General features: G+C 40.9%; 1 protein-coding gene across 1 annotated transcript; it reads right to left on the reverse strand.

Moving 5' to 3' along the window:
- Positions 1-927: 927 nt before the first annotated feature.
- On the reverse strand, positions 928-23902 carry ADGRF4 (adhesion G protein-coupled receptor F4). The gene is made up of 10 exons (XM_054722468.1): positions 23721-23902; positions 16241-16349; positions 15086-15140; positions 12600-12751; positions 10730-10981; positions 8209-9588; positions 6048-6089; positions 5563-5622; positions 4514-4570; positions 928-1688 (listed from the first exon to the last, which is right to left on the reverse strand). The coding sequence occupies exons 2-9, from the start codon at positions 16325-16327 to the stop codon at positions 4523-4525; spliced, it is 2076 nt and encodes a 691-aa protein (XP_054578443.1). The 5' UTR covers positions 16328-16349; positions 23721-23902; the 3' UTR covers positions 928-1688; positions 4514-4522.
- Between the last annotated feature and the right edge of the window lie 1828 nt (positions 23903-25730).

Below are 25730 nucleotides of genomic sequence, written 5' to 3' on the forward strand. Positions count from 1 at the left end.
TCTCTAATCCAATTGATCCCATAAATTCTATGTTGTTGTTGTTTTTTTGCCAATTTTGCATCACAAGGTAATTTTTGGAAATGCATATGTCCTGTTATTGCAGAAGTGATTAAACACAGTACCATATTCCCCTTAATATGCACTGAAAAGATGAGGAGCTTAGGAAAATGTGAAAAAGAATGGGGACTAAATGTAATCAACTTAAGGGAATTATTAATTTAACCTTATTATAGTACCAAATATATCTACTGAACTAAAGGCAATAATTTGGCTAGGAATTGCATGACACTTTGGAATTGCTAGATCTTTGGATTGAAAGAAATAAAAATTGTTTTGTAGTCAGGAAGAAAATGTGGGTCAATAAATTAATGCTTGGGAAATTTTATAAATCTGGAAATTAGATTGATTTCTCTCACTATGGATGATGTATTTTAATTTTATGAAAGGAGCATAATTTTCAATTGACTGGACAATTTTATCACTTGAATAATTACTATTTGAAACCAATCCCTGTCTTGTTTCTAAACTATCAGTACTAACAGTTTTGAAAGTTGCCCTGCAAAGAGGTACATACTTGTTTGTGTATGTGTTTTGTGAAAAGGGGTGACTAAATGGCTTTTGTGACTTCTGTTTGATCCAAGTGCTCTACCCACACCCACGTGGCCATTTTCAGCCCACCTGAATGGCTTGCTGTTTAATATCAAACTGGTGATAGAAATTTCACTAAGCATCTTTGAAAAACAGTAGTGCTGTTTGCCAAGTACTTCCAGGTTCTCACTTTAGCAGTGCACAGTAGGACTGCATTTCTGGGTCTCCTGTGGGTCTGGGCAATGAGTTCAAATAGATTGATAACAGGGTTGATACCCAAGAATGTCGTGGTACCAATGGGGATGTCCACCTTGGATGAACTCACACATGAGCATGTCGTGAAAGGTAAATATTTTCATTTTTATTTCTAAAATAATAACCAGACTCTTTTATATACAGTGGTTTAAACAGACACACACACAAACACAATAATACCTAAAATAATAATTTTCCTGTTTCACAAATGAGGAAACTAATGTTCTAAGAGCTGAATTAATTTTATTCAAGGTCTAAAATAGACTACAATAATAAACACATTAAAAAGTCCTCTTATTTTTCTTCTGTTCCTTATCTTTAGGAAAGCTGCATGACTTAATTTTCTCCAAAGTAGATTCAATGTTTCTCTTGCCACCTTACCTCCCACTTCCCCCTCAACCTTCCCCCTGAAACCAGATCTAACCCGGTCCCTCAACATGCACAGGATCTATTCAGAGGGATGGATGGCTGAGCACAGAGTAGGCCTCAGGAAGGAAAGCTGACCAAGCCCTGCAGGGCCTCGATAGCCCCAGGCTTTTCCAGAGTTTATAAAACAGCTTGCATATTGAGTCTTAATCTTGTCAAGGTTGACCAAGAAGCCAGACTCCATCAGGTCAAGGGTAGGTCAAAAGGTTGGTCAGTAGATAGCTTTCTTAAAGCCAAGTCACCAAATGTTAACCGCCATGTTTCCTCAGCAAACATTAACACGCTGAGAGTTTAGGTGTTGCTCCAGGCAAGAAGAGAAGTATCCCAAAGAAGCAGACCAGTCTCGTCTCATGCCAGCCCTTCTCCTGAAACTCAACTCTCAGTCCAGGGCAGTGAGCATCCATGAGGAATGGGGAAGCCTAGGCAAAACGGTGGAAGCTCTAGTTAACAGAAAGAATAATGACTGGTGCTTATTGATCACTTAATTTGAACCAGGCACTACTCTACCAGTTTTTAATGTATTAACTCACCAACTCCAAAAACCATCCTGGGCTGTGCGTGTACTATTACTAGACTCACTTTACAGAGGAGTGGATGGAGGCACAGGGGTATTCTGTGATTTCCTTGCGGTCACATAGTAGAAAGGCTAGCCTCCCAGCTTTACTGGTCTGTGCCTTAGGCATTCTCCATGCTTCTCCCTCAACTTTAAACCCAGTGCTCAGCGCCTGCTTGCCCTCCTCTATTACCTAAGCTTGGTCTCTGAAATAACTCTGCAGCTCTGAACTTACAACTTTACATAGAAAATAGCATTGCTTCTCTCCAGGTATTTGTTCAATGTCTCATTTCTCACGGTAGAATGAAGAATTCTGTAAGCTTTTAGGTGAGTTTCAGGCATAAGCAAATATGTGGAAGAGATTTTACAGGAACAGAACCTCGACCCTGAAATCACACTGGATGAAACTGGCTGTGTTCAAGTCATATTAAAGGACTACCCTTTAAATGAATGGCAGAGGGTTCCATGTGGCTGTCGCCTTATCATAAAAATTCCATCCAGTCACCTCCCAGGATGGGGCCCCCCAATTAGAATCTACACCTGAAGCAAACTGCCTGGTTTTCACACCTCTGCAGTCTATTCCTGACCCTGGCACCTCCTGTCCCAACCATGTTTCTAAGAGCAATCTGGCTTGAGGTCACTGGGATCTGAGGAGCTTCCAGTCATGTTCAGGGGGAACAATTCTCTGCAAGTTCACTTCTGACCTCCCTCCCCATTTCTTGCCACTGGAATTCTGCTCACCTTCTGAGAACCCCATCAATTTTTGATTTTTTATTCTGAATTAAGGTCTGAAATATGACCTTTACCCTGTGGTTTAGCCTTGTCCTGGACTGCGATTCTGCCTTGCGCTTACCATGCACCCCATATCACTGAGCTGTAATTCCGCTCTAAACACTGTGGATGAGGCCCAATCTCTGATTTCTGCTGAAAGACCTCCCTCATGCTGCCAGCTCTCCATTCTGGACTTGGAAGAATCACTTAGTATGCATTTGCTGTCCCTGTCCTCTAATGCTTGTTGGGCCCCAGCATGGTCTGCCACGGTGCCAGCTGTTGTTGCTGAACCCTACTGATATCACGTGCATCCAGATGTGAAAGCATAGTCCCAATTACAATTCATGAGGTCCTGGGCCCTGAGAGGAGGATATGCAGAAAGAATGGAATTGTTAATTCATCCCCCACCTCATAGGTTCAAAAATAGACGTTGAAAAATTTTGTGGATTTCTTTGGGGAGAATTGTTAGTGCATTCCTACCTCTTTCCTACACTTCCTCCTAATATGGCTCTAAGCCTTGTGCACATCCCCAGTTCTACTAAGCAGTGTAGTTCCTGATCTTGGCTTCTACTGTTGTTGTTTTTTTGTTTGTTTGTTTGTTTGTGTGTGTGTTTTTCAACTTTTACTACAGCCAAAAGCTGGGTGTAAGACCACAACCATGCTCCTCTTCTCTAGAATGGCTGGATATACGATGCCCAGAAGGAAGGGCCTCCAGCTGAGACAGTCTAATGAACTCCCTAACAGCTCAAACTGGGACTTTAATGGAAAGGTCAACTTTAACAGATCATCTGAACTAACTCTCAATGAATGGCTAATCAATAAATGTGATAATAATATTCCATCATGGAGGAACCCTAGGGGCTAGAAAATGGGCAGAGTTGGGGAGAGTTAACCTTTGGAAAGTTCTACTAAATCCTTCCTCCTCCCTTTTAAAGTGCTCAGATAAAAACCCAAATGTAAAGATGCTTAATTAAGAGTAATATGCCAGTGTTTCCCTCTGGTTTCCCAGCACCCACCTATGCCAGTCAATGTGTATAACAAAGCCCTCCTTACTCTCCCTCCCTTTCTCTGGACAGCAGCACATCAGGTTTTTAGAATCTGTAACAGAGGACATCCCTTTAGGGTTCTTTAGTTCCCTAAGATTTGCCTTTGCCTTGCCCCATTGCTGAATATATGGGCCATGACTCAGAATGGAAAGGAATGTAAAAGAGGACGTGCCTGTTGCCAGGTGGCTCTTAAAAACAAAGCCTGAGACCCATCAATATCCATGAAGAAAAGCCATGAAACACTCCAAGATGAAACCATACCAAGACTGATCATTCCTGCCCACATCCCCCTATTACCCCTCAGGCTTTAGCCTGCCATTTTGTGACTTGTTCTTCCCTTCATGGATGCCTAATATTTGTTTTCCCTTGTGTAGAAATGTCTCATAGGTTGGCTGTGAGTAGACAGCTAATTTGCTACAACTCCGCCCACGGCCCCTTAGGAATGATTCTGGCCCTAACTTCATTATGGAGAGACAGGCTTGTTGCTTTGTGATTTCAATCAATGAAGACATTTCTTCTGGACAATTGGTCTATTGTTCCGGTCACCACTCACTGCCAAGATGGAATTAGGTGTGTGAGCGCTGTGGACAGCAAGGGTGTATCCTGTACCAGTGCAGGTGTCATGACAGCATCCTCTCATTGAGGACAGAAACAAGTGTGCTTGGAGTTGGTTCTGTAGGTTTTAAAGAAGATGTGCATATTTCCATTTATGTGCTGGTCGATCAAGAAGTTTCTGTTCTCTGAAGGATACGTCCATCTATTTCCTTCCCACCTCACTCCAGCATCACTGAGTAGGGAAGAGTGTGCTCACAAGGGCACTGAGTTGTCTGTCACACTTGCAGGTGAAGTTTCTCCTTGAGTTGTTAATACTCACATCTCATCTTCAACGATTCATTAATTTAGATCCATTGGTTGGGCTTAATGATGCATTCTAAATAGGAACAAAAATAACAGTGATGTTGATGAGTAATTGCATTGACACGAATGCACATATATTTATATGTATGTATATGCCTGCCTAGACATAAACATGTAAAAATGAAGACATGCAGAGAGGGACCTACATTGACACAGTTACACAGAATTAACTTACCATTTTTCACAGACTCTAACTTTGGAAGCTACATCATTATTTTTATGTCCCACCAAGAAAGAAATATAAATTGCCAATTAATTATAACATGCCACTGATTGTAAGATACATTCCAATTTCAGAAATATTAAAAGGTGAAGAGAGTGTTTATCATAGAATTGGTGAACTATGTTAGAAGTTATACTCAATACCAGCTAACCATTAATGCTGATTCCTAATGTGTCCAGAAATTTGTTTATTTGTTTGTTTTTAAGGAAATAGTTCTTGTTGAGAAACTGTTAGTTGAATGAATGACTTCTTTCTAATTAATATAGCAATGGTAGCAATTTCAGTTGGTATCTTAAAAGACAGGTAGCTTGGACAAAAGTCATCTTCAAGATCTATAAGAACACATACATTTCAATCCAAGGGAGTATGTTTACTAAAAGAGTCCTGAGCAAGCAGAATGTTAATTCCCATGGTTTGTTGGGTGGCTTTGGGCAAGTCTCAAGTACTCTGAGCCTTGGTTTCCTTACCTATGAAATAAGTAAGCTGACTTATTTCTCATTTCCACCCACTAGCATTTTATGTATCTATGATATTGGGTCCATGTTGTCCCAACTTAGTGGTTCAAATGTCAGGTTGAAATATATTCAATGTGGAAAATTCTCTTTAGTATATTCTGCTTCACTCAAGCTTTAGCAGGATACTGAAATATTTGTTGAATGAAGAAATGAATGAATGAACTAATGATTTTCTATGCTGAAAAATCATGAACACTGACCTATAATATTTGTCTCTGCATGAGGACACTGACCTTCCAGTATTGAGACCAAAAGGGAGAGGCTTACCTCTGCTACTCTTGTTGGCCCCTTCAGGGAAGACATCTTCATCCTCAAAGCATCTCTTATCTGAAGAAGCAATGACAGTGAAGAAATGACAATATCCCCAATGCCTAGTTCATGCCCTGAAACTTGGAGACCAGTCACACTGGCAGAAGCAGCATCAGATGGCTTAGCACAGTGGTTGGCAAATAATAAAGCTTAGATAATTGTTAAGGTGTGGTGTAATGAGATTTACTATTAAGATTTAAATTATAGGTATGGTTTTAATTGTTTTCATCAGCTGTACTCACATATAGCCTCCTGTTGACTTGATGATGTGCTGGGAATGAGAGCATAGAGTTCTTTCCTTTCCCGCTCACAGCTGATGCCCTGAACCCCACCCCCTAACTCAACTCCCCTGAACCATGCTCTCTGATCAAACCTGCTTCTTCCTCCTGCTTCCCTCAGCCATATGAAAATCATTTACAATGAGTGAAACAAATTCAAATTACCTTGTGATCCATAATGGTTCCAAACAGCAAGATGAAGAACCCCTGTGGCAAAATTCAACAGAAGTATGAGGGAAAGTTTTGCAGGCAACATCCCAGCTGTTATATTAATACCACACTTTTAGATACCTTCTAGGATGTTATCAGACATTCAAAACTTCACTTACCACTGATTCAGATAAAAATGCATTGGTGTGTATTTTCTTGAATGCACCTCAAAGAAAGGATCACCTTCATGTCAGTGCATGATAATGATTGGTATTTATTAAATGGCTATAGATGTAGGATAGAGTTTTCAACCTTATAAAATCTGTTTATTTTCTTCCCAAATATTAAGTGAGCTGTTCTTACTCATGATGACAGTGAGACATGACATGGGATCTTGCAACTCAAAGTCACCATAACAGAAGGTATCTTGAGAAGATGAAACTTGTATTCTAGACTATTTTCACACCAAATTCTCTGGGCTGGTGGAAGAAGTTTCTGCATAAAAGAGAAACTACAGAAACCGATAAGGTCAGAGTCTCCTCAAGTTTAAACACTTGGTCACCTATAAAGTCACAATCATTGGAAGCCAATCTTTTTAAATGTTGGGAGTTGACATCCAAGAAAAATCTGCATCTTGCCATGAGAGTGGAGGGAATCTGGGTTTTTCATGGTGAAGAACCACTGATCAGAAGACTAAAATTGTAAAATGTGAGTCACAAGTGTTTTAGTATTTTTCTTTCTATCAAGCAAGGAGACAAACACTAGTAAATGATCTGAACAAAACCACAGAACATTCTGAGGTTTGATTAAGTAGCAAAGTAAAAATAGGATGAGGTCATTTGTCACCAGAGTAACTGGTGGAAATCCTTCTCTCCTCCAGAGTTGGGGAGATATAATGTGAATGTAAGAGCTTTTGATTTCAAAACACAAGCAAATAAACAAACAACACAACAACAAAATAACGCTTAAGTCCAACGTTTCTCTTTAAAGTAATGCAAGGGAACAAGTGAAACAAATAGTCTCTATAGTTATTAAATACTTACGAGTAGGATATATAATTCATCTGACTTGGCATTTTTTAAAGCTTGCTTTATATGTATTTTGTACCAAATTTCTAAATATAGTAGCAATGACATGTTAATAGGAACAATTTGCTGCTTTATTATGCAATTATTTAAATACTAGTCAAACTTTTTTTTCTTTTTGCTTAATATAAGCAGATAATAAATATGTTAGGCCTTCAGGGTATGCAGTCTCTGTTACCACTACCTCAGCTTTGCCATTGTAGCTCAAAAACAGCCATGGGCAAAATGTAAATGATTGAGTATGGCTGTGTTCCAATAATACTATTCACAACAGGCAGCAGGCCATAGTTTGCCAACCCCTGATTAAAAACATAATTAAGAATATAAACTCGTCAGATTTTCTGTTACCCATAGGTATGGGAAGCAGCCTGGCCAATGACAGTTTTCTACATGTGTAAGCTTAGCAGCCAAGATGAAGTAAAACAGCTCTTAGAGGGATCATCATGCCAATCAAGTATGTTAAGGAATAAAATACAACAGAGATCATATTAGATCCATCTTTTTATCTTATAGATGGAACGTTGAGAGAAGTGACTTTCCTAGGATCAGGTAACACGTGGCAGGATTTAGTTCTATGAATGGCAACCTACAATTACATCACAGGGGATAGAGGCATGGGAACCCCTGACTGGTTAACACTCAAAGAGAATGGCACACCATGGAAAATGATTCATTTCACTGAGTTCTCAAAGTACTTGAGAAAGGATAAAAATTGTGCTTGTTTGGAGGCATGACACGTGAGTGTAGCCTCACACATCCCTGACCTACTAGTCCTCCATAAGTGCAGGTCAACTTCTTCTGCCACGGAAACTTTAGGAGGGATACAGGTGGCTCAGTGGGGAGAGAAGGAAGGAAATTTTCACCCAACCAGCCTGATCAGTTCAATGCAACTTGATAATCAACAGGGTGAGAGATGCCACATCTAAATGTCTCTAAGATATGGAGGGAAATGGAAGAAATATTTTGTGCTCTATATTTTTAAAACATAGCCATTTTTTTGTTGGAATAACAAATTAGAAAATAATATCTTGTCAGTGAAATATTAATTAATAACATTAATTAATAAAGTAAGTCTCCCTCTTGGAACTTACCTGGAAAGCATTGAGCAGGGCAAAGATTATGTGGAATATCAAGGAATTGCCTTTGATGAGAGTGGCTATCCCAAAACCCCAGGTCAGTCCCAGCAGTGGGGTGAGGATGGCAACATTTTTACTGATCCTCCTAATTATGGCCACATCTTGAGACTTGGAACTGCCGATAAAGGGCCTCTGAGTGTTGATCGCAACAACCAAAACCACAAGAAGATTCACGGCCACAATGACCAAGGCTGGGATGGCGAATGCTAAAAGGGCTTTGGTATTGTCCCAGTTAAGCCAACAGGCATCATGTCTCATGTAGCCTTTCTCTGGCACTGTGATAGCAACTGTGGTGCCAGCGATGATCAGTGGGAACCCATAGCCAATGGCAAAGCCAATGGCCATCATGCGGGACTTCATCATCCTATGAAAAACGACCAATATTCCATAGATGATGAGCAGTGCTTTGAAGAGCATCCAGAAAAACAGAGAGAGGTAGAAAAAGTGGCTAAAAAATGTCATTGCCACACACCAGTTGTGGTCCTGGGCCTTTTTGCTAAAGTTGGAGGATATGATGAACCACACATTAGCAGTCAGGAGCGACACGGCTATGTTCACGATGCACACGTGGCGCATGTATGATATCTCTGTCACAACAACCCGGGACCACACCGTAGCTTCAATGAGCAGACAAAGAACCAAGCTAAGGATGGAGACGCTGAGCCCAATGCAGGTGATGTAGTCCAGGATTTTGTCATCTATAGATATGGGGGACATTAGAATGGAAAAAGACATCACTGCATTGGTGTAGTTACACCGGCATTTCACTCTGTTCTTGATATCCAACGTCTTTTCACACGCCTTCTCATCCCATCTCCTTTTCCTGGAATGCCAGCCAACACACTGAGCCCTAGCACTCCGGGACTTATTGATCTTCTCAAACGTGAGTAAGATTTGCTTTAATCTGTCTGGTAAAATCACCGAAAGAACCAGGCTGTTTACCGGCCTGGGAAGACTCACATTTGGCAAGTGGTCTTCTTTCAGAACAGCGCCCAGGGTGGGAAACGCTATGGTGATGGCTTGGGAGGCATTTGGTGGCAGCTTCCCTAGCTCGTGCTTGGGGATTTCTATCATTCCTAAGATTCCCTCTGTTGTATTGTTCATGTCCCCGGAGAATCTGAAACTTTCCTCTGAGTTGTTGTGGCTGATGTGGAACCCTTTCGTCTGAATGAAGGGTTCATCCACAATGTTCTCAGATGCGTTGTGGAGGTGGAGTTGCCGAGCAAACAAATTCACCGACTGCAGCAAGTCTGAGCTGGCGTTCTTGTCAGGAATGAAAGCCCAATTTGAAATGGCTGCTGTGTCGAGGATGTGGTTGGCCACTTCGCTGTAGCTCTGCAATGGAGAAAAGTGGATATGATACCAAGGATTCACACGTTATTTCACAAAGTCGGTTTCTAAAATCTGCAATTTTTGAGGCAAATGATCTGATCTTATTGGACATATTTCTCTTGAAATTTCCTGTTTATTGAATCTCATGCTGATAAGCCTGCAGGGAAGACAAAAGAATGCTAAAAATAAAATGTATCACAGATAAAGTTTATCTGCTTTTTTATGTGCCCAGGGCAGCATTTCCAAACTGCAGTCTTTATAACGCAAGTTTCCCATATGATATTAATGATTATTTAATGAAGGAGATTGGGGATAGATTCTATAATAATTTAAGTGTGAGAAATACCATATTCCTATATCCCTCACTCCTATAAAGGGTGCCAAAGTTCATTCACACATTAAAAGGTCTAAAGAAGGAAACCTGCTTAACTTTAATTCAGAGTCCCTACACCTCCTGCATCTACCTATTAGAAATAGACGCTCAGTTAACATTTCTCAGAACAATTATGTTCTCCAGAATAAAATTTTGGAAACACTAGAGTAGACACGATTTTGCTCACTGCCATCACTCTGTGATATTTTTCTGCAAATATTAATCCTATACAACAAACATATGTAAAAAACTAGAGGCCTGGTGCACGACATTTGTGCACTGGGGGAGGGGGGAATCCCTCAGCCCTGCCTGTGCCCTCTCGCAGTCCAGGACCCCTCAGGGGATGTCCACCGAGGGGTCCTTAGCGCTGCCTTGGAGGCAGGAGAGGCTCCCGCCACTGCTGCTGCACTTGCCAGCTGTGAGCCTGGCTTCTGGCTGAGCAGCACTCCCCCGTGGGAGCTCACTGACTACCAGGGGGCAGTTCCTGCTTTGAGCATCTATCCCCTGGTGGTCAGTGCGCATCATAGCAACTGGTCATTCCACTGTTTGGTTGATTTGCATATTAGTGTTTTATTATATAGGATGTTCTAACTTTTTGACAACTTCCATAAACCCAAATGAATCCATGTGAAAAACTGAAGTGAAAATTCTGTTATTGTTATATCTGCTGTGATGGTTACAGTTTTTCCCCTGCAAAATATATTTGAAACTGATATTAAAGTGCAAGATTTGGGGGGAGATAATGGTTGGTGTTTAACAGAGAATACCTACCTTCATTTTCTCTTGGGTAACATTATCAGACAATTCTGTAGAAATGTTTTTTAGTAACTCCACAATAAATGCGATATTTCCAGACGTGGCTTCGGAGGATTTCACCACGTCAATTATGCAGGCGTAGTCCCGCGGGCAGTTCCTGAGGATTCCTTGCGCTGCGCTCTGCAGGGGCTCCGGAGCACGAAAGTCAAGAATGCGCAGGGGTATGGAGGGCGCTGCGATGGAAAGGCGTGATGCACTGTTTAAGTCCTGTTAAAAAAAAAATGATGTTTTATTAAAAATGAATAAACACCTAACATGCATCAGACTGAATGAGATAAAGGCACAAAAATGATCAACATGAAGAAAATAGACGAGAAGCAAGGGGTCCTAAAATGTGGTTAAGATGCTGGTAGTTACAGAGAGGTTAAGGTGGGGTCTCACACAGGCAGGAGATTGTATCAAAATCCCCACAAAGATCTCTTTTCCTATTGGAATTTGCTCTTGAGGACCAAGACTTTAACTCAGGACTGAAACAGTTTTCCCCAGAGATGTGGAGAAATTCTAGAAAAAATTGGTCCAGTAATTATTATGTTTTAAGAGGCGTCACATTAAGAGGAATTTCGAGGGTGGTGTTGGAGATTGGCAAGTCAAACATGGAACACAGTGGAATTGCAATTTCAAAAAGCTGAGTTCACTAATTAGAATAAATTATTTCCTTTTTTTCTCGTACTTTTACCCAGAGTCTCCCAGAATGTGACTTTGGATAAGTCAAAGCAATAATACACTTCATTTAACTCCCTTTGGAATGCCACTAGGGTTGCAAGGACCTCCACCTATGCTAAGTGACAGAGCCTCCATGACCCTTATAGAGTCATTGTTGAAGTTTTACGAAAGGCAGAGATCCATGTGCTTCTATGGGATTAGAGAGAAGGTAGGTGTACATGGTGCTTAAATGAAAGAACATAAAACAGGATATTTTCATTTTAACTCAGATTTTTTTGTTTTCACTGCATTTCTATTGGGTCACTCATTTCTCCTTTTTTTGGTCAAGTGATTGAAAGTATTAGAACAAAATTGAAAATGAATTTGGTTCTAGACACATTTAGTTGATTAATTAGGCAGCCCAGAACATGCAAATCCACCTTTAGAGCTAAAACTTTACCCTGACTAGCATGGCTCAGTGATTGAGCATCAACCTATGAACTAGGAGGTCAGGTTTTGATTCCTGGTCAGGGCACATGCCCGGTTGTAGACTCAATCCCCAGTGGGAAGGGGTGCAGGGGCATGCAGGAGGCAGCCAATCAATGATTCTCTCTCATCATTGATGTTTCTATCTCTCTCTCCCTCTCTTTCCTCTCTGAAATCAATAAAAATATATTTTTAAAAAAGAGCTAAAACTTTATCCTCCAAGCATTTACCATTATGTAAATGAGTTTTAGATATGATTTTAAAATATATATATTTTATTGAATTTTACAGAGAGGAAGGGAGAGGGATAGAGAGTTAGAAACATCGATGAGAGAGAAACATCGATCAGCTGCCTCCTGCACACCCCCTACTGGGGATGTGCCCACAACCAAGGTACATGCACTTGACCGGAATCGAACCTGGACCTTTCAGTCTGCAGGCCAATGCTCTATCCTCAGAGCCAAATCAGTCAAGGCCAGATCTGATTTTTAAGAAAGGATTCTGAAAGGGAGAGGGAGAGAGTGGGGAGTGAGGAGAGAACCTGAGTTTGGGTAAGGAAGAAGAGACAAATTAAACCTATTCTGTAGATTTTCCTTAGTTCAAACCTGAGACTTATGCTCAATAGAACATGTTAAAAATGCCTCTACCACCTCCTGAGGGATTGGCTCCTGTTGCCAATAACATGCAAATGCATCACCTGAAAGAGCGTTTCCACGGAAAGGCTTGTACATGTTTCAGTTGACTTTTGCCATTTGTTTTGGTTACATGTAAATCCTATTTCTCCACGAAAGGACTGAGCACAGGGCTGGCTGCAGTTGGATGAAGTGATGCAAGGTCCATGGCATTTCTCTGAAAAGGAAGAGAGAGAGAGAGAGAGAGAGAGAGAGAGAGAGAGAGAGAGAGAGGTAATTAACAGTTCCACACTTCGATGGGGGCATCAAACTCATACTGGGGATTTTAAGTTGCTTCCAAAGGAGGTGATATTGACCTGGGTCCTCAGCCACAAGACAGACCTGCCAGGCAGATGGTGAAGCTGATGTCTAGGCAGTGGGTGGAAAGGGGGTCACATGTCTTTCAGAAAGGCTAGCTCAGAGCATCTGAGGGGAGAGTGGCCAGAGATGAGGAGGGGGAGGGAAGCAGTGGTCAAGTCCTGAAGGACCTTGAATGCTGTGCTAACATGGGCATTACAGAAAATAAGATTAAATTTGTTTTTGAAAAATAATTAACAGTAGAATAGAGCAGGAATCTGCACATTGTTCTGTAAAGGATCGTATAAATGTCAAATAAAACACAGGATGCTCAGATAAATGTTAATTTTCTTTTCAGATACAGTCGATTCTCATTATTTGCAGTAGTTATTTTCTATGAAGTCGCTGCCATAAACACTGAGTCAGCAAATACTGAGCCATCGTTCCTAGGGGAATACGAGGTTTCTAGGAGCTTCTGCTCACAAAATTTTCAAAGGATCAGTATCAATATATGTTTGTTTTATGTGTGTGTTTTATTTAAAGTCATCTTATATAATAAAGAGTTGATTTACTGACATTGAACTCATGGACAATAAGTGCTATAACTCACGGTAGCATATAAACAAAGCTTAGGGAACACAGGTATTTTCTCCAGAAGGTACATCACAGCTCGGTTAGGAACACTAGACAGCACTTTGCCCTACTGTATACTTGGGGGCCATATTAAACAGCAAGATCACCAACAAAAAAGCAAAATACCTGGCACTACATAGGCCACCCAAACAACACTGTGTATGGTAAGAGAGCTGGAACAAGAAGGCAGAGCACCACTTGTTCACCTCAGCTGGGAACATGCACCTGGCCGACTCAATTTTTTTGCTGTTCTGTGAATGATGGAGAATGGACTGTGAGTATTGATTTTGAGATTACAAATACATTTCAAAAGAATAGGGGAATTTGCAAATACAGAATCCACAAATACTAGTAATGAGGATCGACAGAAGATGTTCAGATAAACAATGAATAATGTTTTAGTGTATATATGGCCCATGCATTCTTACTCATTGTTTTTGTGAAATTTAAATTTAACCAGACATCCTATATTTTTATTTGCTAAATAAGACTATACTCACCAGAGAGTAAATAGTTTCAACACTGTGGGCTATACAGTCTCTGTAAGTATGTAAATGAATGGGCATGGCTGGGTTCCAATAAAACTTTATTTACAAAACCTGGTGGCAGGCTTATTTTGGCCCTTGGGTAGAGTGATTGACTTGAGGCAGAGAGCCCAGATATGAAGCTGTTGAAGTATTCCTAGGAGGGTGGCAGGGAAATGGAAAGAAGCAAATGAGGCTGAGAGCTATGAAAGTGTTGACATCAATATGATGTGGTGACCATTTGGCTGTGAGATAAGAATACACCCACATTTATGTCTTGGATGGCTCTGTGGATGACTCCATTCACAGAGAAAGGAAACAAATGGGTTTACCCAATGTATCAATTTGGCAGTTATTTAAACTGGGTGCCTCTCAGTTTATATAATTTGGAGATGATACCATGGTGTTGTTACAAACATTAAATGAGAGACAGCATCTTGTGCGGCACTTCGACTATAAATGCTCAATAAAGTATCTCCAATTTTCTCCTCTTTCCTTTTTCAATTCCATATCTAAGTAGAGATTTATCTGCCACCAAAAACAGACTTGGTCATGAATGTGCAAAATCCAGTTTATTCCTATTATTTGGGTGAAAATCACATGATTTCACTATTTTAAGACTAATAATTACTTACATAGCTTGTCTTTCACTTCTCAAGACTGACCAGTCTCACTAATACAATATCTATCTGACATCACTTTAACATACCTCTCAGCACCAAAGCATTACATACATTTAAGCAATACAAAAATATCTTTGGATGAAGAAATGAATGAATAATGTCCTTTTCCCTCTTCTGCCTCTTGTTAGCTTGTTAGTTCAAACGGATTTCCTTGTGGGTTTTTAAATGAATACTTAATCTACTATTCTGTGAATATTTGCCAACTTTCTTCATTGACTATGCCTTGGATAATGGTATTATTGTAAGAAAATTTATCACTATTGGTAAACACTGACAACTTATTAGAGGTTTTTATATTTTATTGGAACACTCGTGGTTCTGGGGACATGCTTTCCATGTCTTCAAATGGAAGAAGACTGTTCTGTAGCCACATACCTTGTATCCTTCCAGTCTGGGGTTTCTCTTCAGGATGTTGACGTTTATCTCCATCCTGTAAAACACAAATTCCCAAAGGTCCTCTTTACTGTGGAATTCTCCTCTCTCATCTCAACTTAGAGGCTCCACGTGGATGTGAAGAGAAAATGTGTTCAGGACTAGGAAGAAAAATGCAGCAGGTTCATGTGCTGATACTGCAGGAACTTGCTGAAGGAAACGTGGATGTGAGCACGGTGCCCTCCAAGAAGGGCTAGAACCTTGACGCTGGTCATCTGGGCTCTGAAGGTCAGGTTAGTGGATTGCATCCTTCTTTTGGAAAGTCTAAGTATTCAGAGAGACCACGCAGATTGCAATTCCAGCACTAAGCTGTCCTCTGCCTATCTTAACTGTAACTGTGAAATGCAGCGAATGTACTCCAGCATACCAGTATATTGAGAAAAAAAGAAATGAGCTGATACTAGAAGTAAGCATTAGGTTGTAATAATGGAATCACAAATTATTGTATTGCTATAAACAACTATAAAGTTTATCTAAAAGAAAAAGAACACACCCTTCATGTTATAGATAAGTAAATTAAAACTCAGAAAAGTGAAGCAACTTGTGTAACTAACAAGAATCAAACCAAGTTAAGGTCTGAATCTAAATCTTTCAACTACCCAACTGCCAGGATAGTGCAGTCATGTCCTGCCTAATGATGTTTTGGTCAATGACGGACCATGTGGTACACCATGTAGCCTAGGTGTGTAATACACTGTACCATCTAGGTTTGTATAAGTGCACTGTCTGGTGTTCCCACAATGACCTAAATCACCTAATGATGCATTTCTCAGAACATATCCCCATCATTAAGAAGCTCATGACTGTACTTTCTTCTTTCAATCACTGCTTCTCTACATATTCTATGGTTTGAAAGTGATTTTTCTACTACATTTTTGTACCCTATTGCACTTCACAACTATACTGTTGCAAGTCCCAGCCACCTCTCACATTTTCTTTCTTCCTGTCTCTAGAAAACTACTATCAGCAAGAGTAAAATGGCAGTCATTTGGAAATGTCTTTAATATGACATGTTATTTATCATAAAACTAGCCATCTAGATAAACTGCCAGTTTTCTCATGGGGATTTTGGATCTATAGTGAGAACATTCTACTTACTTTTATGTGGATCTTGGCTCTATAATGAGAACATTCTGTGGTCAGAAATAACATTAAACAGCAAATCATGGTTGACTGGGACTTCATTTTCACACATTAGGATCTTCACCTGCAATAGAGAAAGAAGGTGCAGCCGGCTGAAGGTGATAATGCCACCCAACTAGCACAATACTTCACAGAAAAACCAACCACTGAGTGGCCCCATTGGGTACTTTGAGATATTTATACCAAACAACCTACCTCAGGAAAAAGCAGACTGTCTATTAACTATTGACCTGTCTACAAACAGTAGCAAGAATGATGTAAGTACCAGGAAAAATATGTGTTCACCAAGGCAGCATTTCTTATTTAATCCACAACTTTCTTTAATAATAAAATGTTCAAGAACTTTTATTTGCTAATCACTGTTCTAAGCACTTTCGCTGCAGTAAATTCATGTAATCATACGGTACAGTATATTACTACTGGTTTCATGTTATCAATGGAGAAACTAAGGCACAAGACTTGAACAACTATGAGCCAAAGTCACTCAGATGAAAAATGGTGGAGCCAAGAGTTCAACCAGGTGGTTTGTGTGGAGAAGAATTATTAATCTCTTTATTCTTAAAGGGTGTCCAGTGGGGAACAAAGAAAAGTCAAACTGATGGTGGGAAGAGAGGTTATCTATATATCGTACCTAGTGAACAAGGCTTGGTAGACACCTAGACTTCAGAAAAGAAAAATCCCTTTATGGTCAAATGGACATGAACTTACTTTGATCTCTCTAGGCTCCAAAGGCAATCTGTGGCCAGGCAGCAGATGAAACTCACTGATCTGCAGTCAAACATTTCCTGGGTGGAGTCAAGACTAAGATGGGTTTTCATGACTCCAGTGAGCCTTCAGCTGAGATGATGAGACACAGGCACTTATAGGGAAGTTGCCAAATTGTCTTTGAGTTTAAAATCATCTTTGAGTTCCTAACTATTGAACAGGGGAAAGTATTTTGATTTATACTAATGTCTTGTAGAGCAAGTCTGGGCAGAGGAAAGTGAACATGGCAGAATGACCGGCAAAGTGTGATAATAGACTTACATAAGTGTTGGGATATGTGTGCAGAATTCTTGATCTTATAATGTAGGTGGAAAGAAGTTCTCATTTATATAGTTCTCATTGGTGGATGGGCACACTAAGCAATTTGCAATGTAAATATTATTTAGATGAATTTTTAACTGATGATCACAAAAAGAAGTACCTGAAAAACCAGTATAGGTTGTCTTAAATGTATCCATGTGTTTCACCTGTGTATCTGTAGGTTGCACAAATTTTTAATATGACACAATAAGAAACAGATCTTATATTGTGACTCAGTGTATACAGACAAATATATGTATATGTACATATGAGTATCCATATGTAACTGAAAAAAATTAGAGCCACACAACTAGCACAATACTTTATTTCATTATCCAGTTGAAAATTGTTCACTTTTCCCATTAAAGTGGTCATTTTGATCCTTTCTCTTTGCTATTCTTTACAATTATGTTGGAATTTCCTTGCCTGGGTACATGTATCAGGGAGAAAAGATACCTACATTCAGGACCAAATAATAGGACTGATGCTGAAGATAAATGCAATTCTCCTCTACCTGGAGATGGTGGTTTGAAATGCAGTTAAATGGGGGAAAGAGAGCCAATGGCAGGCATTTATAAGCAATAGTGCCTTCTATCTAAGGCTGCACAGAAGGGCCACTTTTACTCCAAGTTTCCAGCATAGGAACTTTGCATAAGCTAATCTTGCTAGAAGAAAGTCAGGCATTTGGCTTAAGATGTGATGGGATGTTGTGTGAATTAGGGAGTCCAAAAATGTTTCCCCAAGCAGTGCTAGGGCCTCAAGGTGGGCAGATCCTAAAAGGATTCAAGTACAGGGGCCAGTAGTCATGACATTTTATGTAGATCATTATACTCTTTGCGGAACATTAGGAAATAATAATGCATTTTATATATTCACATAAACTAAAAATGTATGCGGGAAGCCACTGCTTTCTCAATACTGTCATAAGAGTTTACCAAGGAACTTGGAAGGCCGATGGACCTTGGACTTAGTAGGGCTATATTGAGATAGTGGTGGCTTGAAGCAATTTCCTGACCTAATAGCCTCAAAGTAAATGTTTACTGAACCTTACTGATCTTTACTGATCTTTATTGACCTTAGAGACAGTCTGTCTGTGACCTGTTTGCCGTGCTTTACTGAGGGCAAGATGTGTATCTAAAACTGAATAAAAAGCGGATAAGGCCAGGTTTCAGTGCGCCTTTCCAAGAGAGAGGTCTCCACCTGGCCTCCCATGCCTTCTAAATTCATATTTCTTGTATAGTATTTTCATTTGTGCATTGACCTGAACCCCCACTGCAAAAGGTTGCGACAACATATACTAGCAGAAATATAGTATATGCAAAATAAATCATAAGTATGACCATAAGAAACACAAACTTTGAAATGCGTACATTTGGCTATTTGGGGGGTTTCAGTTAATGAATTTGCTACTTGATCATTCATGTTATTTGTCTACTGTAGGTAACCCACATACCATTTGGTATGATAATTACATGGTAAATTTCCTTCAGTTATTATAAATGTGTGTGGGAGGGGTGGTAAATGTTTATGAAGTTACCCAAGAGGAGTTATAACATTCTTATTTTTGCCCAGTTTAATTGGCAAGCATGGGCCGGATGGGTAGATGTTTTCAAGTTAGGCCCAACTCGGTTATTTCTTTTCCGACCAGAAAGAGTTGAATGGGAGCCCTCCCATCAGAATCGAATAATGACTGAGGCCAAAAGCCAGAGTGCTCTGCAGAGCAGACAGCAAGCAGAGCGTAGGGCTCTGAGGATGGAAACCTCTTAAAAATTAAAAAGAAGCCAGCGTAATCCAAAATCAGAGGTTGATATTTTATAGAACAGAATGGAGGAAGCACACTTTCTTAGATTTATCACTGAGAAAGATTTAGTGGTTCAAGTGAACTTTGAGTTTTGCATGATACCAAACTGAAAAATATCTGCAGAAACAAATAAGGAACCTCTCCAATACCTAGGACAGTGCCTGTATATAGTACGTTGTCTCTTGAAATAATGAGGGAAAGAAAAGAACAAGGACAAAGAATGTAAATACATTCAATTAACTGTGACAAGAGGAGTGTGGATTGTCCAGAAGAATATCAGCAAAACATGGGCAATGCCATCAGAAGAAGCTTTCCAATTGAATATCACTGAGGCAAACTCTCCTGCTTGTTTGTTCCTAGTGAAGAGTGGACTGGGGTCACTGTGATATTCTTTCCTACATGGAGAATCAGAATTGCTCCATGTGCATTATGCTCAAATGACCTTTACACCATTTATTAACCTCTGGTTCTACAGTGTGTTAAATTTAACAAAAACTCTGCATCTTTGTGAAATCCCTATTTCCACAAATCTCTTGGGCTTAAGACTGTTCGTCGAACTGTCACTGGTTATTTAAATCAAGGTCCTAGGGTCTCATATTTTTATGGACCCCCATATGTACAGTCATAAAATAAACTTTGGGTATTAACAATCAATCAGGCACTCAATCAATCAAGAGCCTCATACCCAATGGGGGAAAATAAAAACAGTAACTAGTAATCCTGGCAGGATAGTGCTATAATATGCATGTTTATGCCCAGGACCCACCAGTTGTTTGCCAACAGTTTGTAACACCCACCAAACTTAAATTAAAAAAAAAAATGGAAGAAAAACTTAACTGAGGACATTGGTACCCATTGACTTAAATATTCTATGAATTCAGTAAGTTTACCTGCTTTACTCTTAATAGGAAAATGATACAGAGTTTGTATCTATTATATTTGGCCAACATATTGTGTCCTGAAGTGGGTTTCTCTGGAGCACTGGTCTCACAAAGGCCTGAGGGGTTCCAAGGTCAGATCAGTTTGGGAAACAGCATGTATCAGCATCACTGCTGCCCCTTTATCCACATCGATGCATAGCAAAGACTCTGAGAGCAATTCCAGTAAGAAGACTGACCCAGGTTTTGCCAAATTTACTTGATCATCAAAAGTACTTTGGGGAATTTAAGGCTGCTATTTGAGGACACAATGTTACCTTGGAGTGTAACACATTAACCTATCCAGGCTCAGACTCCACTTACATTTTTTGGGCACCTACCACATGCCAGTTCCCTGTGAGCTCCTAAGCTACTCACACTGGACCCACAGTCGCCCACTAGCGAGTAAGTGTGGGCTTTAGTCAATCCTGAAAGAAAGAGGCTGTGGACAGATCATCTTTAATCTGTGAAACGAGTCAGAAATATTCTGAAACGAGTGGAGAGGTGAGGGAAGGCGGGCACGAAGTGGCTTGGCAATCAGAAGTTTGGAATGATCACCAGGGAAGGGAAGACAGACTCAGAAACGAGAATAAAAATGAGGGAGAGAAAACAAGATGCCAAAGAACTCCTGCCGGAGACTCCCTGTGGCAGTTTTGTATATAATGAGGTATCTGACCTTTACAAAGAAGTTCCCTCCGGCTTCTTGGCTAGTCACCTGATAAAGGCAACTCCGCATCCTGTTCCCAAAGTGTCTGAAAGATGACATTTCAGCCATAAAAGCAACAAGCAACCTGGGTTGACAGCTTCTCGGGACCTATGAAAATAATGTCCCGAATTCCTCATCCCGGCTTCCACCACCCACCTCTCTCTGCGCGTCCTTACCAAGGTGTGATTATCCACTACCACCCACTTATGACGCTTACTTGATAATAAACAGCATTCTAAGCTACTGAATGGACGCTAGCCTCCCTGATCTAACAGAGAGAAAATAGCATTTGCTGGCCTCAGAGACTTAAAGGAAAATATAACTAGATACAATCATCCCAGAAGAAATGTGTCTCGAGGTCTCCTCCCAGGGAATTCCCAGCAACGGGCGCCTCCCACACCACTGCTGTGACCCTAAGCCGAAATGACAAGAGTTCCACAGAGCGAGAGACTTTACTACTTTAGCCCCAGAGCCTAAGGGGAATTGAGCCGCATCTAGTGGAATAGGCAAAAATAAAACATAAAAATAAATCATGATACCATTTGTCAAGATGTGAACACAGTGGGCAGTTTTTCTGTCCCCTGCACCTTGCAGAGCATAAGGTACATGAGAGACACATTTGTGGACAAGCGAAAGGATGAATGACTGTCCCTCACAGGGAGTGATGGCAGCTTCTAAAGTGTTGGTTTTATTTTTATTTTAAAATATATTTTTATTGATTTCAGAGAGGAAGGGAGAGGGAAAGGGAGATAGAAACATCAATGATGAGAGGGAATCATCGATCGGCTGCCTCCTGCACATCCCCCACTGGGGATTAAGCCCACAACCTGGGCATGTGCCCTTGACCTGAATTGAACCAGGGAACCTCCAGTCCACAGTCCAGCGCTCTACCCGCTGAGCCAAACCAGCCAGGGCTAAAGTGTTCGTTTTAAAACCACAGGGCAACGGTTCTATCTCAGAGGGGCAGGCAAACATATTTGCAACTCCAGATAATTTTGGAATGTGGTAATTTAAGGTGAAGTGCTCCCAGCCTGCTATGGACCTCCTTTTGTCTGGACCTAATATTAAAAAGGATTGTAAAGTCCCGCCTAGGGGCAGCAAGCAACAACGCCAGGCCTGATGAGTGATGTCTGCCAGGAGCATGCAGTGCAAGCCGCTCTTATTGGCCCCATCTTCCTTGTACTTGGAGCCGAGTTTCTGAATGAGTTGGAATTCAAAAATACACTTAGTCTGCGTGGGTCCTGGAGCTTCTTTCGGATGGAGTTGTAGGAGATGACTCACGCAGCCGGAGGCCCCCGGCCTGTCTCAACACGCTGAGTGAGAGCTGGCATCAGGACTCTCAAAAGGAAAATGTAAAAAGGCACAGCCTGGGAACTGTAACTGCAGTCGGGGTGGAAGGAGGACCTCCCAAAGGTCTGATCTCCCAAAACTCTTCCTGCAAAACAACACCCGGAGGGGACCTAGATGGGAATTCCTGCAAACAAAGTGGACACCTTCCCAAAGTGCTTCTCCCATTGAACTTCACGCCAAGGTGACAGGGAGGGCATATTCCCCGTTGCTTGCTAACCTTCCAGGCAGCAGCTCACCTCATACTTCTTGGCCAGTCCCATGAATGGGAAGGACCACTTCTGAAAAGGCTAACTGGAGAAAGAGTTAGGTGACCCACATTTGGGGGTGTGTGTATGTGCTTCATTCCCTGCAGCCTAATTTCATAACTGTATGTCCCATCCACGCCACTAGTGTAATTAGAACTCTGATTCTGTAGCCAGATGGCCAAGCGAGTTGTTGGCCTCAATAACAGAATGCAGGCAGTCACTCCTCCCTGACCCTGGAGCAGCCGGTTCATAAAGAGCCTTGGCGGAAAGAAAGATGTAAATGACTATTAGAACCAGAATCTTCGCATCCTGGGCTATTTTAGATGGCTTCCAGCCAATCTCTTTGTAGCTCAGTACCTTTCCTGAGAATTGCAGTGTGGACTTAAATTCTGACAAGTGTGAAGAATCACATAATTTCAGGGTTCGAAGGCATTCAGCGTTTCAGCAACTATGTCGATGCTGAGATGATTTTAAAGAAATTGACATACTAAGCAATTGCTCTGCTCCATGAACAAAGCGTCACTCGAGTGCTGACACTAAAAAAATCGCACCCTGTGATGCAACATATTTGCATTCCCACAATTGACCTCAGAGTATAAGAGACATAAACCATCAAGTGCCACACTAGCGGCCACTCAAAATGAGGAGGATGCCTTTTAGCAACTTTTAACTGTAGGAAATATTTCCTTGTAAGTTGATATAAAGACAGCTTCATTCGCCCCACTAAAAGAAAAAGCTACTAGAGAATGCTTTATTTAAAAAATCTAGGATGTATGTAATATTTTCAACAATAAAGATTTATTAAAAAATCTAGTTTACATTCAGCCTAAAGGAAGGGAATTGCAAGCTAGTTTGCTCATCCAATTTGTCAAGCAAGGGGGCAATGGGAGAACAGACAGTTTAATTGCCTGGCAAGTTGTTTTGCACTTTCACTCCTAGGACTGAGCAATTAGAGCCTAACAAATTACTTTTTATTTCATTTATTTATTTAATTTTTGTATTCATTGATTTGAGAGAGAGAGATCGCCTTATTGTTGCATTTATTTATGCTTTCGTTGGCTGATTCTTGCATGTGCCCTGACTGGGGATCCAAACGGGATGATGCCCTGACACCAACTGAGCTGCCGGGACTGGGCTACAAATGGCTTTTTAAAGGAAAACACATGTAAAGGAGACAGGAAATACTCTAACCTTGAGCTAGTCGATTTCTCTATAAAGTTAGGAAAGATCCCTACATAATCAAGCATTTCAGAAAATACCACCCCGAATCACACCTCTTCCCCGTTCTGGAATACGAGCAAAGACAATCCTGTGTTCAGGAGAAAGGTGCTGGCGTGGCAGGTGTACTCACGGCATCCAGGAGATCCAGCAGCCCAGCAGGAAGGTCGGCGCTGAGCTTCCCACCTCCGCGCCCCACCATCACGTGCACCTGCCTCGGCACCTCCCACGGTCCCCCTTCAGGGGCTGCGGTCCTTCTTCTCCATGGTTTGAAGGGGAAATTCAGGAGACCCCGTGCAAACCTGCCGCCTGTTGTGAGAGGCCAACATGAGAACTGTAAAACTGGCCGTGGTTTCAAGTCTTGTGTAAGTCTGTGATTCACTCCACCTGGGTCCGTCAAGCACGCCTAAGAGAAATTACAGGTTTCTCTTGTCTGAAGCAGAGCCATTATAATGAGTCACTTGTTTGTCCTTTAATTTCTCACCTTTATCTCAGATGATCAGACTCTGTTTGCATCCACGGCACTGGTGTAATTAGAACTCGGGGGATACAATGCAAGGTTCTGCCACTGTTGTTGATAATGTTTAAAGGCTATCATGTTTTTGCCTGTACTGATGTTGAACTTGGAAAAAAAAGCCTAGGCAATTGATCAGTAATAATCTCTACCTTAGCAATGAATAGAATTTTGTTTTATTTTTTAGTGACGGGGCCAACTAATTCTTACTGAGCCTCTACCTGGGGCCATGGCCATGGGGACTTTAGACCAGAAGGAAAAGTCAGGAAACGTCATATAACCTGACTTCAGACAGGTAGCCAGTTTGTATTGTCCTTCATATCACCAAATATTCCCATACATCCCTATTCTAGTGTCTTCTACTTACATATCTTCTTGACCCCCAAATTCAATGCAAATCACCATTTAAATATTGCCAGGGGAAGTGAAAGGCAGTGTGATTATATCTTTTATAGTAAGGACGATCAGGGAGGTGACGCTTGTGGAAATAGGTCAGTTTCATTGAGGTTGCAGGTTTAGTACCAGGCCATGTGGTAATTGGAAAACTCAGTATCATCAAACCGTTGGTTGTGTAATCAAAGGACTTTATTGAACATATTGTATGTGCACGGCGCCTTGTTCTGCGTTTGGACATACAAAAGCGAGTAACATGGTAAATCACAAAGGTGAGTAATCCTGTCCCCAAAGGTTTACAGTCTTATCTGGAAAATATATGCACACAAAAAATACTGAAATTAAACAATGTAGCACAATAAATACTAAACATGAAGTGAATGGCACAGATTATAAATATTACAGGAAACCAGGAGGGGAGAATCAGCACTCTGATTGGACGAATCAAGAGAGACTTCACAAAGGCAAAGAGTGAAGCAGAACTCAGACGCAGGGTGCCCTGAGTAGACCCATTATGTATACTCTTTCCTGGGCAAGGAACTATATCTTATGACCGTGGTAACATTGGATGAAAGGGTCAGTCAATGGCAAGCTCAGCAGACTTAACTGGCTGAATCAAATACTTAACTCTTTTATTTAGAAGACATTGGACTAACTCCCATGGCAGTGTCTTCAGTCAGACTCATGGTTATAGCTGTGTGCTTGCTTGTGTGTGTGCGCATGAATTCACAGGTACTTTAATGAAAACTGCTAACATTTTAATGGCCAACTATTATTTGCCAAGTACTATTCTACTCTTTACCTACAATATTCATCTAACCTTTACAACAACCCTGTGAGGTATGCTCTAGTTTCCTCAATTTATAGGTAAGAAAATTAAAGTCTAAGAAATTTAAATAACTGCCAAAGCATTCTCACCATGCATCTGTCTTAGACACCGTTAGCACCAATTTTTCCTTATCCACCTGACCAGTCATTTCCTTGAGCCACCTGACCAGTGACCACACACAGTGAGGTGTGAACAGGACATTGAATGCGTTTCCACCCAGGGTCAACCACAACCAAGCTGGTCTGTGTAAGTGTATTGACATCTTTCAGGATGGAGCAGACTGGGTGGTGGGCTGCAGGGGAGAGTGCACAGCTTGTTCAAGGGATTCCCAAATAATTCTGGAGTTTCTCTCTTAGCATCCATGGGCCTTTCTTGGTTAATAATAAGCCCTAGGTAGAATATTTTTC

The sequence above is a fragment of the Eptesicus fuscus genome, chromosome 10 (assembly GCF_027574615.1).
Source record: "Eptesicus fuscus isolate TK198812 chromosome 10, DD_ASM_mEF_20220401, whole genome shotgun sequence".
NCBI lineage: Eukaryota > Metazoa > Chordata > Mammalia > Chiroptera > Vespertilionidae > Eptesicus > Eptesicus fuscus.

What these genes read in the sequence shown, in the direction of transcription:
- ADGRF4 (XM_054722468.1), bottom strand. Translation starts at nt 16,327, where the DNA reads ATGAAGTCCCAGTCAACCATGATTTGCTGTTTAATGTTATTTCTGACC. An exon ending in GAGCCAAGATCCACATAAAA is followed by an intron (nt 15,141 to 16,240) that starts GTAAGTAGAATG and finishes TGTGTTTTACAG; the next exon opens with GATGGAGATAAACGTCAACA. An exon ending in CCAGACTGGAAGGATACAAG is followed by an intron (nt 12,752 to 15,085) that starts GTATGTGGCTAC and finishes CTTCCTTTTCAG; the next exon opens with AGAAATGCCATGGACCTTGC.